The following is a 12,137-nucleotide window of genomic DNA, read 5'->3' as shown; positions in this document are numbered from 1 at the left end:
CAGATAGCATAAATAGACAAAAATGAAGAGAAATTAGGTCCCCAAATGAAAAGTATCCCAATAATTAAGGTAGCTCATATTCTTTATTTGCTGGACTAAAGCTACTCTGACTTTCTGTCTAAATTTAACTAAACATTTGTATGCTTTGCAATAGAAGTCATATCAAAATCATTATGATTTACTAAATAATTTTTTTCATAAAGAGACTTAGATTTGTATTTATTTATTATTTTAATGCAATGCATAAAGTGAGGGACACAATGCCATCTCAGTCTTTTTTGACAGTATCCTAAAGATTTGGAAACAGATTTAATTCCAAGCCTAAAAACTATCTGCAACTGATGAAACATGGCTTCTTTTTCAACCTATTCTGGATCAAAATCTTGTCCGAGGTGTTTTTAGTGGAGTAAATACTTCAAAAGTGAATTTAGGTGCATATCTTGCAGATAACTCCGTAGAAATGTGATGCTGTCGCTTCCATTCAGTTTGGTCAACTGTGAAAGCCCATTCATGCTGAGCTTAATGGTCAAACACAAAGCAATAAGTACAGGTTGTATTCAGATATCTTTATACACTTCTTTTACTTTCCAAGGTAGAGGCTTCAGAAAAAGAATTTCAGCATGCCATTGTACAACGTTAAGAAAACTGAATACAATACGGCTGTTCCCACTTTGCAAGCAAAAAATTTTTCTTTTTGTCCTTGGAATCACTATACTCACCTTTGACTTGGTTTTATTATTGCAAGAGGTCTTATCCTTATTTTAAAAATACAGTTCTATAGAACTGTAATTTAGAGATTTCAAGGAAGAAATATCATTCATTTAAAGGGAGAAAATGATTTTGTTACCATCACCCCTTTAAATTACTGGTAAGTGTTAAATTCAGAAAGTGTTCTGATAATATCCCATTTCCTGATTGTCATTTAAGTCATGTTATCATGCTCTCAGAAAACATTCTTTTGATAATCCTTAATCATCATTAAACTTATAACAGAAAAGTAACTAAAAAACAGAGTCTTTCTATGTGTTGATCACGCAGTGGTTTCAAGATTTTCACAAAGAAAAATCATCAGTATTGGTATAACCTATTTCAATAAAATATTTAAGGAAACACAAAGGATTACTTAATATCAATATCTGATTAAACTCCAATCAATATTATTTGCAAATAATTTCTTCAGCATGCCTAGATGGTAGCACCTGGTACTAAAGTCCCACACATCCAATTTGTCATAAACCACAGTAGAAGCAATCTTCAGTTGTTCTAGAGTTTTTTGATAAAATTTAGCTATCTGTAGCTCCACTGACAGAATAACAAAAGTGATATACTTATTCATATATTTATATAAAATATTGATTGAACACCTAGTATTTTCATCTTTAGAACTCTGGTGTATGTGATAAATCTGACTAAGGTGCAGAGTTGTTGAAAACATGGAGCCTTCAGGGAAATGTAGGTAAGGGGGATACCATTCAGAATGACCTTTAATTTGGTAGGTAGGAACAGGCTGTGGTGAAAATCACAATGGAGAGATAGGCAGAAGCTGTATTTTGAACGACCTGCAATTGCAGGAAAACTACATCTTGCAGATGGTAGTCCTCTGTCTTAATGGGGTCACAGGTTCCTTTGAGTCTAGTGATAGAGGTTATACTAATAAAGTGATTATATATTATAGTAACACCAATAGTAGTAAACATTTACTGAGTGCTTACTGTGTGCTCAGCCCTTGGAAAAATCTCATGTAGTCATTGCAGCAGTGCTATTAGGTTGGTACTGCTATGTTTTATAGATGTGGAAACCAAAGTGTGGAGCCGGTAAGAGACTTGCCTGATTTTGTATTCCTGTCTTGCATTTGGACTAGAGCAATTTCAAGTCAGAGTTCTCTTATTGACAGAGAATCTGTATTAACTGTCAAAGATACATTTTATCATTTCTTTTAAAGGTACATGCACACACATGCACAGAATTTTACCCAATATCTGAAATGTCATCCTCCATTCCATGGTCTTGCCTCTGTTCCATATAAGTTAATCCATGGTTTAAGAACCATATTTTAAAAAGATAATCGTGTAATATGATGAGATTCATATGTTAGGCCAACTTCTTCAGTAGCTGGATGTCAACTGGAATTGAATAAGTCTAAAACCAGTCTTTGTGTGTATTACTTAGACATGATACAGCTAATACATTTGGCTCATGGCAGTTCTAATTTTCGGGGTAATGATTTAGCCATTATTCTTTTAAGAAAATTTTTTGGATTGTACTAATATTCTCAATTCTGTTAAAAAAAATCCTTAGTATACTATACAGTAAAAGAACTTTGCAATTTTAACTGGGTTCATTGAATCTCAATTTAACTTTATAATAAGATATTTCAGATTAAAGAAAAATATATCAAGAGTTCTAGGCAAATTTACCAGAAACTAAATATTTAACAAAGCTTAGCACAGGTATAAAATACCAGTGCTTGTAGGAATGATATTTTCTGACACTAATACAGGGACATTTGGCATCTGCAGTTACTAAGATTAATGCTACTAGCACAAAATTTTCAAAATATATTGCTTAGGAAATAGAATAGAAGGCCAAAATGTTATCAGTGCATTAGGAGTTTATGTAAGTAGAATGTCTTTTTCTGGAAACTCATTCATAGTCTCCACCAAATAAGTATTGATAGTTTTTAGAAAATTAAACATTATTAAACAGTTGAATGAGGATGGAGATTGTTTCATTGCATCATTTTTTTGTAAAGCCAAATGCAATTTTAAACCAATTAAATATAATAAATATGACAATAAGAAGCTAAATTTCAAAGATATCTTCCTGGAATACAGATTGTTTTTGTCACTGTAAGGCAAATCTACATAACCCATGAAAATCTCTGATTTGGTGGCAAATCATTCTTTAAAGAATGTCTTCAACAATGGTTAAGATGTAGCAAATTGATTTGAAATAGTTCTGGTTAATATCCAGTTTAATATGTTGGCTCCTCACTGAATTGTTGGAAAATGAATTTATAAAGTAGGAAATTAAGTTTTTATTTCTCAGGAGAAAACCACTCCTAAAAACTTACTTGGAAACCTTTGAGATTTGTGGTTTCAAAATATCTCTTCAGTATTTTAGAGATATTCTCATGTATCCCACACCTTTTTAAGTTGCTTTCTGCTGTTGGTTCTTATTTACCCAAACCAGTCCTGCCTTCCCTCTGGGTTCTGGTGCTCTCACCTGGGCCCACCTGCTCATAAGATGTCAGCGGCTCAGTGCATTGGGTGCAGTTAGCCAAAAAGTGAAATAATTTTCTAATACAAAAAGCAAGTAAAACTTACATAACAAAGACACTGAATAACATAAGGTGGTTGGAAAAAAAAAGGAGAATGTATTTCACTTTTATTATTTTCAGCAACTTCTGTTGTGTACACAGATAAAGACCTGAAATATACAATTGTGAAATTTAGAGAAAAAGTTTCATGAAATCTGTCTTAGTTACTTTATCCTTATAGCAACCTGCTCACCCTGAATAAGAAAAGACATTTTAAGAATCTTTTACTAAGGTTATATTTTAACTACTGGATAAAAGATTTACTTTTAAGATGAGTATTTATGTATCACCAGTTGATCTTTGGTTTAAATGATTTATAGAACCATGTATTTACTGGCAATGTGAATACACTTTAATAGAAATTTAAGAATAAATTTTAAGTGTTACATCAGCTGCTTTTTAAACAAAAACTTTTAAATCATTGTTAAACTTTGGAGGGTGCTCTAAAAAGGCATTTTGACAACCATTGCTTTTGATAGTAGACACAAGACCTATCAAGGGCAAACCTATCTAATCTCTACTTACATTAAAAATATGAACGTTAATCTATAGTGTATATCTTTAAAAATTTGCTCTGTGGTAATAAATTTAAACTGCTACCCATTATCTTTTCTTATAGATATGTCCATTATGATGTGATGGCCATAAAGAGTGTAATCATGTTATAAAACAATGAACTTGTGGCAACCTACTCTTCTAGGTGACTCAATTTTGCAATAAAGAAATAGTACCATAAGAGAGTTTAGTTAACTTGCTTAAGATCACACATGTAATCACATAATGGCCAAGGAAAAAACAAAACAAAACAAAAAAAACCCCAAATACAACAGAAATCTAGTGCTTGGGACTTTCTATTTTAGACTTCCAAAATACAGATAAAAAAGAATGATAGGAAGAATATTCTGAAAACAGAGCTAAGACCACTATGTTGTAGTTTTCAGTTTTGGGAAAAGAAACTTCATTTCTTTGCTCCTCTGTCTTTTTTTCCCTTTCTTCTCAACTGTAAAATGGGGTTTGGGAAAAGAGGTTCTTGGAGTAGCTCAATCTTTTGCCTGTTGGACCTGGGAGATTGGGTAAACAGGGAGCACATGAGATGCCATAGAACTGAAGCTTTCAGAATTGAGGCTGCCATGTTTGACAAGAAACGTCTTTAATTTTTGTCGTTCCCTTTCACACCCTTGGCCCTTTAGGTTTATGACATTAAAAAGCCATTCAGAATTTTTGTAATAAATAACTAGTATTTCTAGGCCTCAATTTAATATTGATGTCTTATCTAATTTAAACTTATTTTTAACTTGCTGTGTTTCCAAAAGAAATGAGTTTTAAAATTTATTTAGTTCATTGCCAAATTAGATCATCTCCTGAGAGAGTTTCTAAGGTTCAAATGGATGAAACAGTCTTTGTGTTTTCCTAACACTGGCTTTCTCACCACTTCTTATCACATCATAAGACCTCTAGGGGGAAAAAAATTCTTACATCCCTCTTCTATTTCCCCTCCCTCATAAGGGAAGTACACTGGAACTTACTCATCATGAAGAATTAAAGGATAGCATAGTTCTAAGGACAGACTTGATGGAGTTATTAATTAAGTCCACATTATCACAAATTATGTCTGCTCACTAATCAATGTGGACAGAGATATGTTTCTGTGGAGAAAATTTTAAATAGGCTTTATTTTGGGAAAACAGAAATCAGTAACAGCTTTAATTCTTTAGAAATCTAGTATAAAAAGATCAACCTGATCTAGCTAAAATTTACCATGCAGAAAAATCGTTAATACAAGAATGACCTCAGAGAAGAGAAAACTATTGTCAGTGTGATTAGAGTTGCAAGTGGCAAATATTGGAAAGAATATTTGTAATCATTAAAAGAAAAAATAAATTACATTGCATGCTTATTACATGTCCTTGTGATCTAGATATGTGTTTTATTTACTTTTTTGTTGTTAAATTGAAGTATAGTTAATTACAGTGTGTCCATTTCTGGCATACAGCACAATGTCCCAGTCATGCATATACATACATATATTTGTTTTCATATTCTTTTTCATTGAAGGTTATTACAAAATATTGAATATAGTTTCCTGTGCTATACAGAAGAAGTCTTTTTAATCTATTTTTATATGTAGTGGCTAACATTTACAAATCTCAAACTCCCAAATTTATCCCTTCCACCTCCTTCCCCCTCCCAGTAACCATAAGATCATTTACTATGTCTGTGACTCTATACCTGCTTTGTAGATGAGTTCATTAGTGCCCTCTTTTTTTTTTTGTTTCCACATATGAGTGATATCATACGGTATTTTTCTTTCTGCTTACTTCACTTAGAATGATGATCTCTAGGTCCATCCATTTTGCTGCAGATGGCATTATGTTATTCTTTTTTATGGCTGAGTAGTATTCCATCAAATAAACATACCACAACTTCTTTATCTAGTCATCTGTCGGTAGACTTTTAGGTTGTTTCCATGTCTTGGCTATTATATATAGTGCTGCTATAAACATTGGGGTGCATGTTACATATATGATTCTTTTAATCATCTAAACTGAGTGGTGAGACATTGGGGTTCTGATTTCTACCTAGTAAAAATGAGGCATAAATATTGGCTAGTCAACAATCTCTTCGTTTATTCCTACCACACTGACTCCTTTTTTGTGATGGTCATCCAGCCTTCACTTTTTTATGCTGCACTATGTACCTCTGAAGACAGGGGATGGGTAACTTCAGGAAGTATCTCTGGTCACATCCAGAACTGGAGTAATCATAGAAAATCTTGCTGGCTTAAGTTTACTAGATTTTTTGGAAAATATTTTATTAAAGCAAACATACTCATTATGAACTAGAGCACAATATTCTGTACATTTTTAAGAAAAAGCAGAATGAATACTGTGTAGAAATTTTGCTGGAGGGAATGTATTTACCGAAATTTTCTCCTGCCCTTGAAAAATTTCAGAAAAATTTGAAATGTGTTATTTAATAACTTACTAGATATAGCTATCTAGTATAATAATGAAAAATAAAGCTTAGTGCAAGGGAATATTATATTCCAACTGAATAAAAAGGCAGAAGCAGTTTACTTTCAAACACATTAAATGAAATCAGCCAGTGTTCTTCTAGGTGCATTATCCTCCGTCACTGTATTATACAATTGAAATCACTTCTGAAAACAAAAGTTTGGTAGTACTCACTGCAAATGAGTGGTTATTGAGTAAATAAAACTAAATTTAAATATATTCGTGAATTATGATTTTATACTTTACCTCCAATTCTTTAAAATTCGAAGAGCTAATAAACTATTCAATTTGTGTTTTATTAAATATTTTACTAAAATCATTACAAAATCAGTGTTTGACAGTCTCTGAGAAGTGGAAATAATCCATTATGTAAATTTGGGTGCTTAGAACATTACTCAAAGACACTTCTACATCCAGCTGTCTCATTTGATGCATTCTATTCACTGTGGAGACCAAGAAGCTCCATTTTAAAGAAATATCTCAGGTGATTCTGATGCATGTAGTCTAAGAATCACACTTTGAAAAACAAAGAAGATGCTTTCTGATCATAACTAAAGGTGTTAATTTGGCTCATTTTATTGAAATCAATTTTAGAATTTATTTTTAATTAGTCTACTTGTAGTGGCATTCTTTACTTACTCTTTCAACCATTTTTACGAAGTCTGGTACATTTTGGATGAATGGCCCTGAGATATATATAATTCTGCCTCTATCAGCTATTCAGTTATGAATATTGTCACTTGACTGTTTTATAGCTTCCTTTTTGGACACTAAAAATAAACATTTAGATGCTCACCTGTAGTACCCTGTGACTAATTTTCATCATCTTTCTTTATAATAGCTAAGGACAGTTTAATAAGATGTTTTAAATTAAAACTTGACTATTTTATTATTCAATTCACATTTGAGATATAAAAAGATGTCCAGAATTGTTATCAGCTGCAAGCAAAGTTAGAATTGCAGATAGTAATTCTGACATGATACTTAGTCTATATGATCAAATAGGGATTCTGAGTATTTCCTGTTACAGGAGCAAAGTTTCTTTTTTTCTGCTGTTGAAGTTTTTTTTTTATTTGTCTGAAATCTGGAGAAAACAGTCCATCTGGTCCTATATAAAAAGATAAATTTAAAAAACTAAAGTTATTAATAGAAAGTGATAAACAGGTGCTCTAGAGCAGGATTGACAAACTTCTGAAAAGGATCAGAAAGCAATATTTCAAGCTTTGTAGACCATGTAAGGTCTCTTTCTTCCTCCACCTTCCCCTTCTTTTTCTTTGTCTCCTCCTTTTTCCTTCATTCTTTTCTTTTAACAACACTATAAAAATGTAAAAACATCCTTAGCTCAAGACCATACTAAAACTGTTCAGAGCATTGCTTCTTAAACTTTAATGTGCATGTGCTTTGCTGGGGGAGCTTGTTAAAATGCAGATTCTGATTCTGTGGGTCTGGGATTGGGCTGGGGATCCTGTATCTCTAATATGCCTTTGGGTATCAAAGTTCTTGAAGTTAAACTGTTTCATGGCATTTTATGTGATGAACCAAATAATGGGATTACATGGAATACCTAGTATTTAGTGGTCCTTCATAATTTTAAAGTCTCAGTCCTCTTACAAATTTGATGAAAGCTTTAGTCCCACTCTCCACTACCTCCTGCCCACATTAAAGTACCCAATTTTATACACCATTTCAGAGAATTCTTGGACCTATCTGGGGTTTATCCATCTTAAGGGTCAATGCTATAGTTGTATAATGTCTAATTTTAAGGGAGCTCAAAATTAATCCTCTCACCCTGAATAACATCTTAAAATTTAGATTGCAGCTGTGTCTTTGCATATCTCTGTATCAGTCTATCTACCTACCTATATATCTGTTGTCACCTGAAAAAAAATTCACAATGTGAGAGTTGCGAGTTAAGCTTTATTTTGGGCAAAATGAGAGCTATAGCCCAGGAGACAGCATCTCATATAGCTCTACTCTAAGGAGCTGCTCTGAAGAGGTAAGGAGAAGGTCAGTATTTATTTGATTTTAGTGAAGAGGGGTGCATGCAACCAAGCACACATTTTTGAAGAAGGTTGCTGCTAGTCTTGTGAAGGTTATTGCTAATCTCCAGGAGCAGATATCTCCGTTAATGATTTTGGTACTTTTCTAGATATGAGAACATGTGAGAATTTGGGCTCATGAAATCTTCTCCTGAAAATATTTAACTGTTTGAAGCCCTGTTCTACCTCTCTGACCTCCATCCTGAATTCCTTTCAGGGTATGTTGAAGGTCAGCGGCAGTATTGGCTAGTGACTTAATCCTTGTAGAGGCAGATGGCCAGTGCCAATTTTTAGTTGTCACTATCAATCATCTATGTATTGGCTGGTACAAACTTTAAACTTTGTTTTATGCCCTACTAGCCACTACTGTCCTGATGATTCCATTTAAAACCTAAAACTATAAATGAGGAAAATAACCTAACAGTTGCTAAGAGTAAACATGAATTATTAAAATGCCTTGTATTAAATTTGTTCACAGTTTACTTAAGACTTTTTAAAAACTGCTTTATTGAGATACAAATCATATGCCCCACACTTTACTCATTTAAAGTGTACAATATACTTTTTATTGTTTTCACAGAATTGTCCAACCATCATCACAATCAATCTTAAAATATGTTTATCACCCTCTCAAAGATTCCCCTGTCCCTCTTCACCTCTCACCCTCTGGACATAAGGTTTCGTTTCTCATGGATATGTACCAGGCAGTGGAATTTCTGGGTCATATGTTAATCCAAAACTTTTTGGGGAACTCCAGATAATTTTCCAAAGTGGTTGCACCATTTTACATTCCTACCAGCACTATATGAGGCTCTCAACTTTTCAACATCCCAGACAGTACTTGTTATTTTACATTTTTTTAGATTATTACCATCCTAGTGGGTGTGAAGTATGTCATGTTGTGGTTTTGATTTGCATTTGCCTGATAGTGATGTTGAGCATCTTTTCATGTTTACTGGCTTTTTGTTTAACTTTTTTTGATAAATACCTATTCAGATCTTTTGCCCATTTAAAAATTTGGTTATTTGTACTTTTATTGATTGTAAGAGTTCTTTATATATTCCAGGTATAAGTCCCCTATCAGATATATGATTTGCAAATGTTGTTTTCTAATTCTGTAGATTTTTTGATAACAAATATATTTACATTTTATGAAGTCCAGTTTATCTGTTTCATTTGTTACTTGCTTTTGGTGTCATATTCATGAAGATTTTGACTAACTCAAGGTCGTGAAAATTTACCCGTATAATTTCTTGGAGTTATCTCATAATTTTACCTCTTATATTTAAATTGCAGATGTTCTTTTTAAGTTTTTATAACAGTGGAATAAAGTTGCTAATTGAATATCAGATGTGATAGCACTGGAATTATTTACATATATCATAGTCATAAATGAGTACAGTTCTCTGAGTGCTTATTGGACGTGCTGGATTCTAAATCTTATTGCTAAATAGCTTAGATATTTTGCTTCTATTTCTCTTACTATTCTATTATTTTATATTTTATTTAATAAATGCTAGTGTGTTTTCAGCTCCTGTTCAGGCCCTATCCAGGCCAAGTGCCTAATAAGATAGAGAATTACTTGATGTAGTAAACAGTACTCCAAAAATGTGGATGATTAAAACTTGCTTATTTTTAGTAATAGAACAAGCTTGGTATTAGGGAGAATGTTGATGACTGCAAATGGAAGATTAGAAAAGAGCAAAGATATCTAAACAAGATGTTTGTAGCTTATCATGTGCCTGTTACATGAAAAGTGACATATAACTCTTGGTACATTTTAGGATAAGTTTCTGTGGCTGTATATCCAGAGCTTTACATTTGGAAATATGTTACTGGTTTGTAAGATATGATTAGCCATTCATATTTAAATACTTTGAGATCTTACTTGGTTATTACTTTTTAAGATAATTCTTACTTTTTATGTTCTATAAATTCCTACTTTCTGTTAGGGTCTCAATAATTACAATATATAGCCTTCTTTATTATTAGGATATATGATATGATTTCCCATCAATATTTAAATGCTTTGGGGTCTCTTTCATTCTTTTTTTTTTTTTTTTTTTAATTTTGACTTATATACTGTAAATTACTCTTACTTTAGGTACCTAAAACTTGTAAAAGTTCCTTCTTGGATCTGATGAGATGGCAAATGGTAATCAGCAACCTTTAAAAGTTAATCCTGTTCACAAAAGAAAAGGCTCATTCGTTACCAAATTAAATTCCCTTTATTAAATTTAAATACGAATTTTAAATTAATATTGAAAGTAAACTGGTAAGTAATATTGAAAGTACTCATCAAATAACATTGATGAGTAAATATTACTTCTATTTATTGAGCAGAAATGTGCTAATATTAGGTGATTGGTTGGAAAATTTTAAGAACTAGTTTTTAAAAGCTCCCATTAAAAAAAAAAAAAAGGCTTCCATTTAGATTATTAATGTGTTTAGACAGGGTTCTCTCAGTGTCTCCTTTAGAATTATTTGCAGCATCTGGCAGGACCTTTCCACAAATAATGGCCTGTGACACTTTATAAATTTAACATTTCAAACAATACATTATGCAAAATTTTCATCTTAAAATATTGAACAGATTCTTCTCTTTCTATTTTTTCAACCTTGTAATGGCCTCACTTTCATTGCAATCACAAAAAAGTCATTGATACCTGTCACTCTTCCTTATTGTGTGGAATAACAAATTCTTTCCAGTGTTTAGTTTATGATATAGCTTGTATCTTCCTCTTGTTTTCTACCTTAAGTCTTATTTCTCAAGGTCAGGTTCTTTTTATTGTTCTCTGGGATACTGAAGTAACTCTCACCTGTCTTTTTGGCTCCATTGCTATCTATGTTTTACACTACAGATCCAAAGTATCTTTCTAATACACAGTCATGTCACTGCTCCCTCAAAATCAGCTAGCCATATAGAATAAAAGTCCACACTCCTTAGCGTGGTATTTTAAGCCCTTTTGTCTCTGACCATAAGACTGCCGTTCACCCTCACCTGCCACATTAACTTCCTCCCTGATTATGAAAGATATGTATGTACTGTTGTTTCTCTGTCCTTTTGCTCATGCTGTTTCATCAGTCAGAGTATCTTTCTCCTGTTGACATTATTTTGATTCTTTACAACTCAATTTAGATGCCACCTTTTTGAGTGGCACCTCTTACTGAGCTCTAATTAGAGTTAACATGTCTGTTCCTGATTTTTTCCTATAAAACATTTCTTGGATCTCCATGCAACAACATTCATTTTAACATAGTAATTTAACTTGAGTTCCTCAGGCAGACATACCTTGGTTCAAATCCTGCCTCTACTGCTTACTTTCTTTACAATTTATGTCATTAAGTTTCTTCGCGACATGTTAAATTGAGTTATTACTGGTACATAATGTTCAGGTCTCTTTTTGTGTTGACTCTGATAACACAATGCTAGTATGATAAATGATTTCTGTGTATGTATTCTAGGTACTTGGCTGTTTCCCCCAGTACACAGTAGGCACTTTGACAATAGGAGATGAGTCTAACTCATCTTAGTATCCATTCCAACTTACTGATTCCAAAAGGAAATTTCATGCTCTTTTACTTTTGTTTGTAATGACTCATGGAACATGTTAAACTTAACTCACTAGAATTAACATATTAATTTATTGCTATATTGTCTTGTTCCACCAGGGATTTGGGATGATTTATGAAAGCATAAAGAACAAAAGGCTGAAAAATAAATAAAATAGTAGTAAGTGCATTTTAAATGATTGAATAGTTCAG

At 32.6% G+C, this 12,137-nt stretch overlaps 1 protein-coding gene across 19 annotated transcripts in view; it reads left to right on the top strand.

Moving 5' to 3' along the window:
* The window catches only part of ROBO2 (roundabout guidance receptor 2), a 1,146,283-nt gene that overhangs the window by 648,008 nt on the left and 486,138 nt on the right, over positions 1-12,137 (top strand). For 2 of the 19 annotated variants that reach the window (XM_072967612.1, XM_072967618.1), the window contains one exon: positions 12,045-12,105. The exons of 16 other annotated variants lie outside the window; for them this stretch is intronic. Coding sequence is in view for 1 of the 3 variants with exons in the window: in XM_072967575.1 (XP_072823676.1) it covers positions 3,992-4,019 (28 nt within the window). In the remaining 2 variants the exon portion in view is untranslated. Of the gene's footprint in view, positions 1-3,976; positions 4,020-12,044; positions 12,106-12,137 lie in introns of those variants that run through there. One more of the 19 variants, XM_072967575.1, reaches the window with a different exon arrangement.

Source organism: Vicugna pacos, chromosome 1, assembly GCF_048564905.1.
Source record: "Vicugna pacos chromosome 1, VicPac4, whole genome shotgun sequence".
Taxonomy (NCBI): Eukaryota; Metazoa; Chordata; class Mammalia; order Artiodactyla; family Camelidae; genus Vicugna; species Vicugna pacos.
This window is presented reverse-complemented; position numbering and strand designations above follow the sequence as displayed.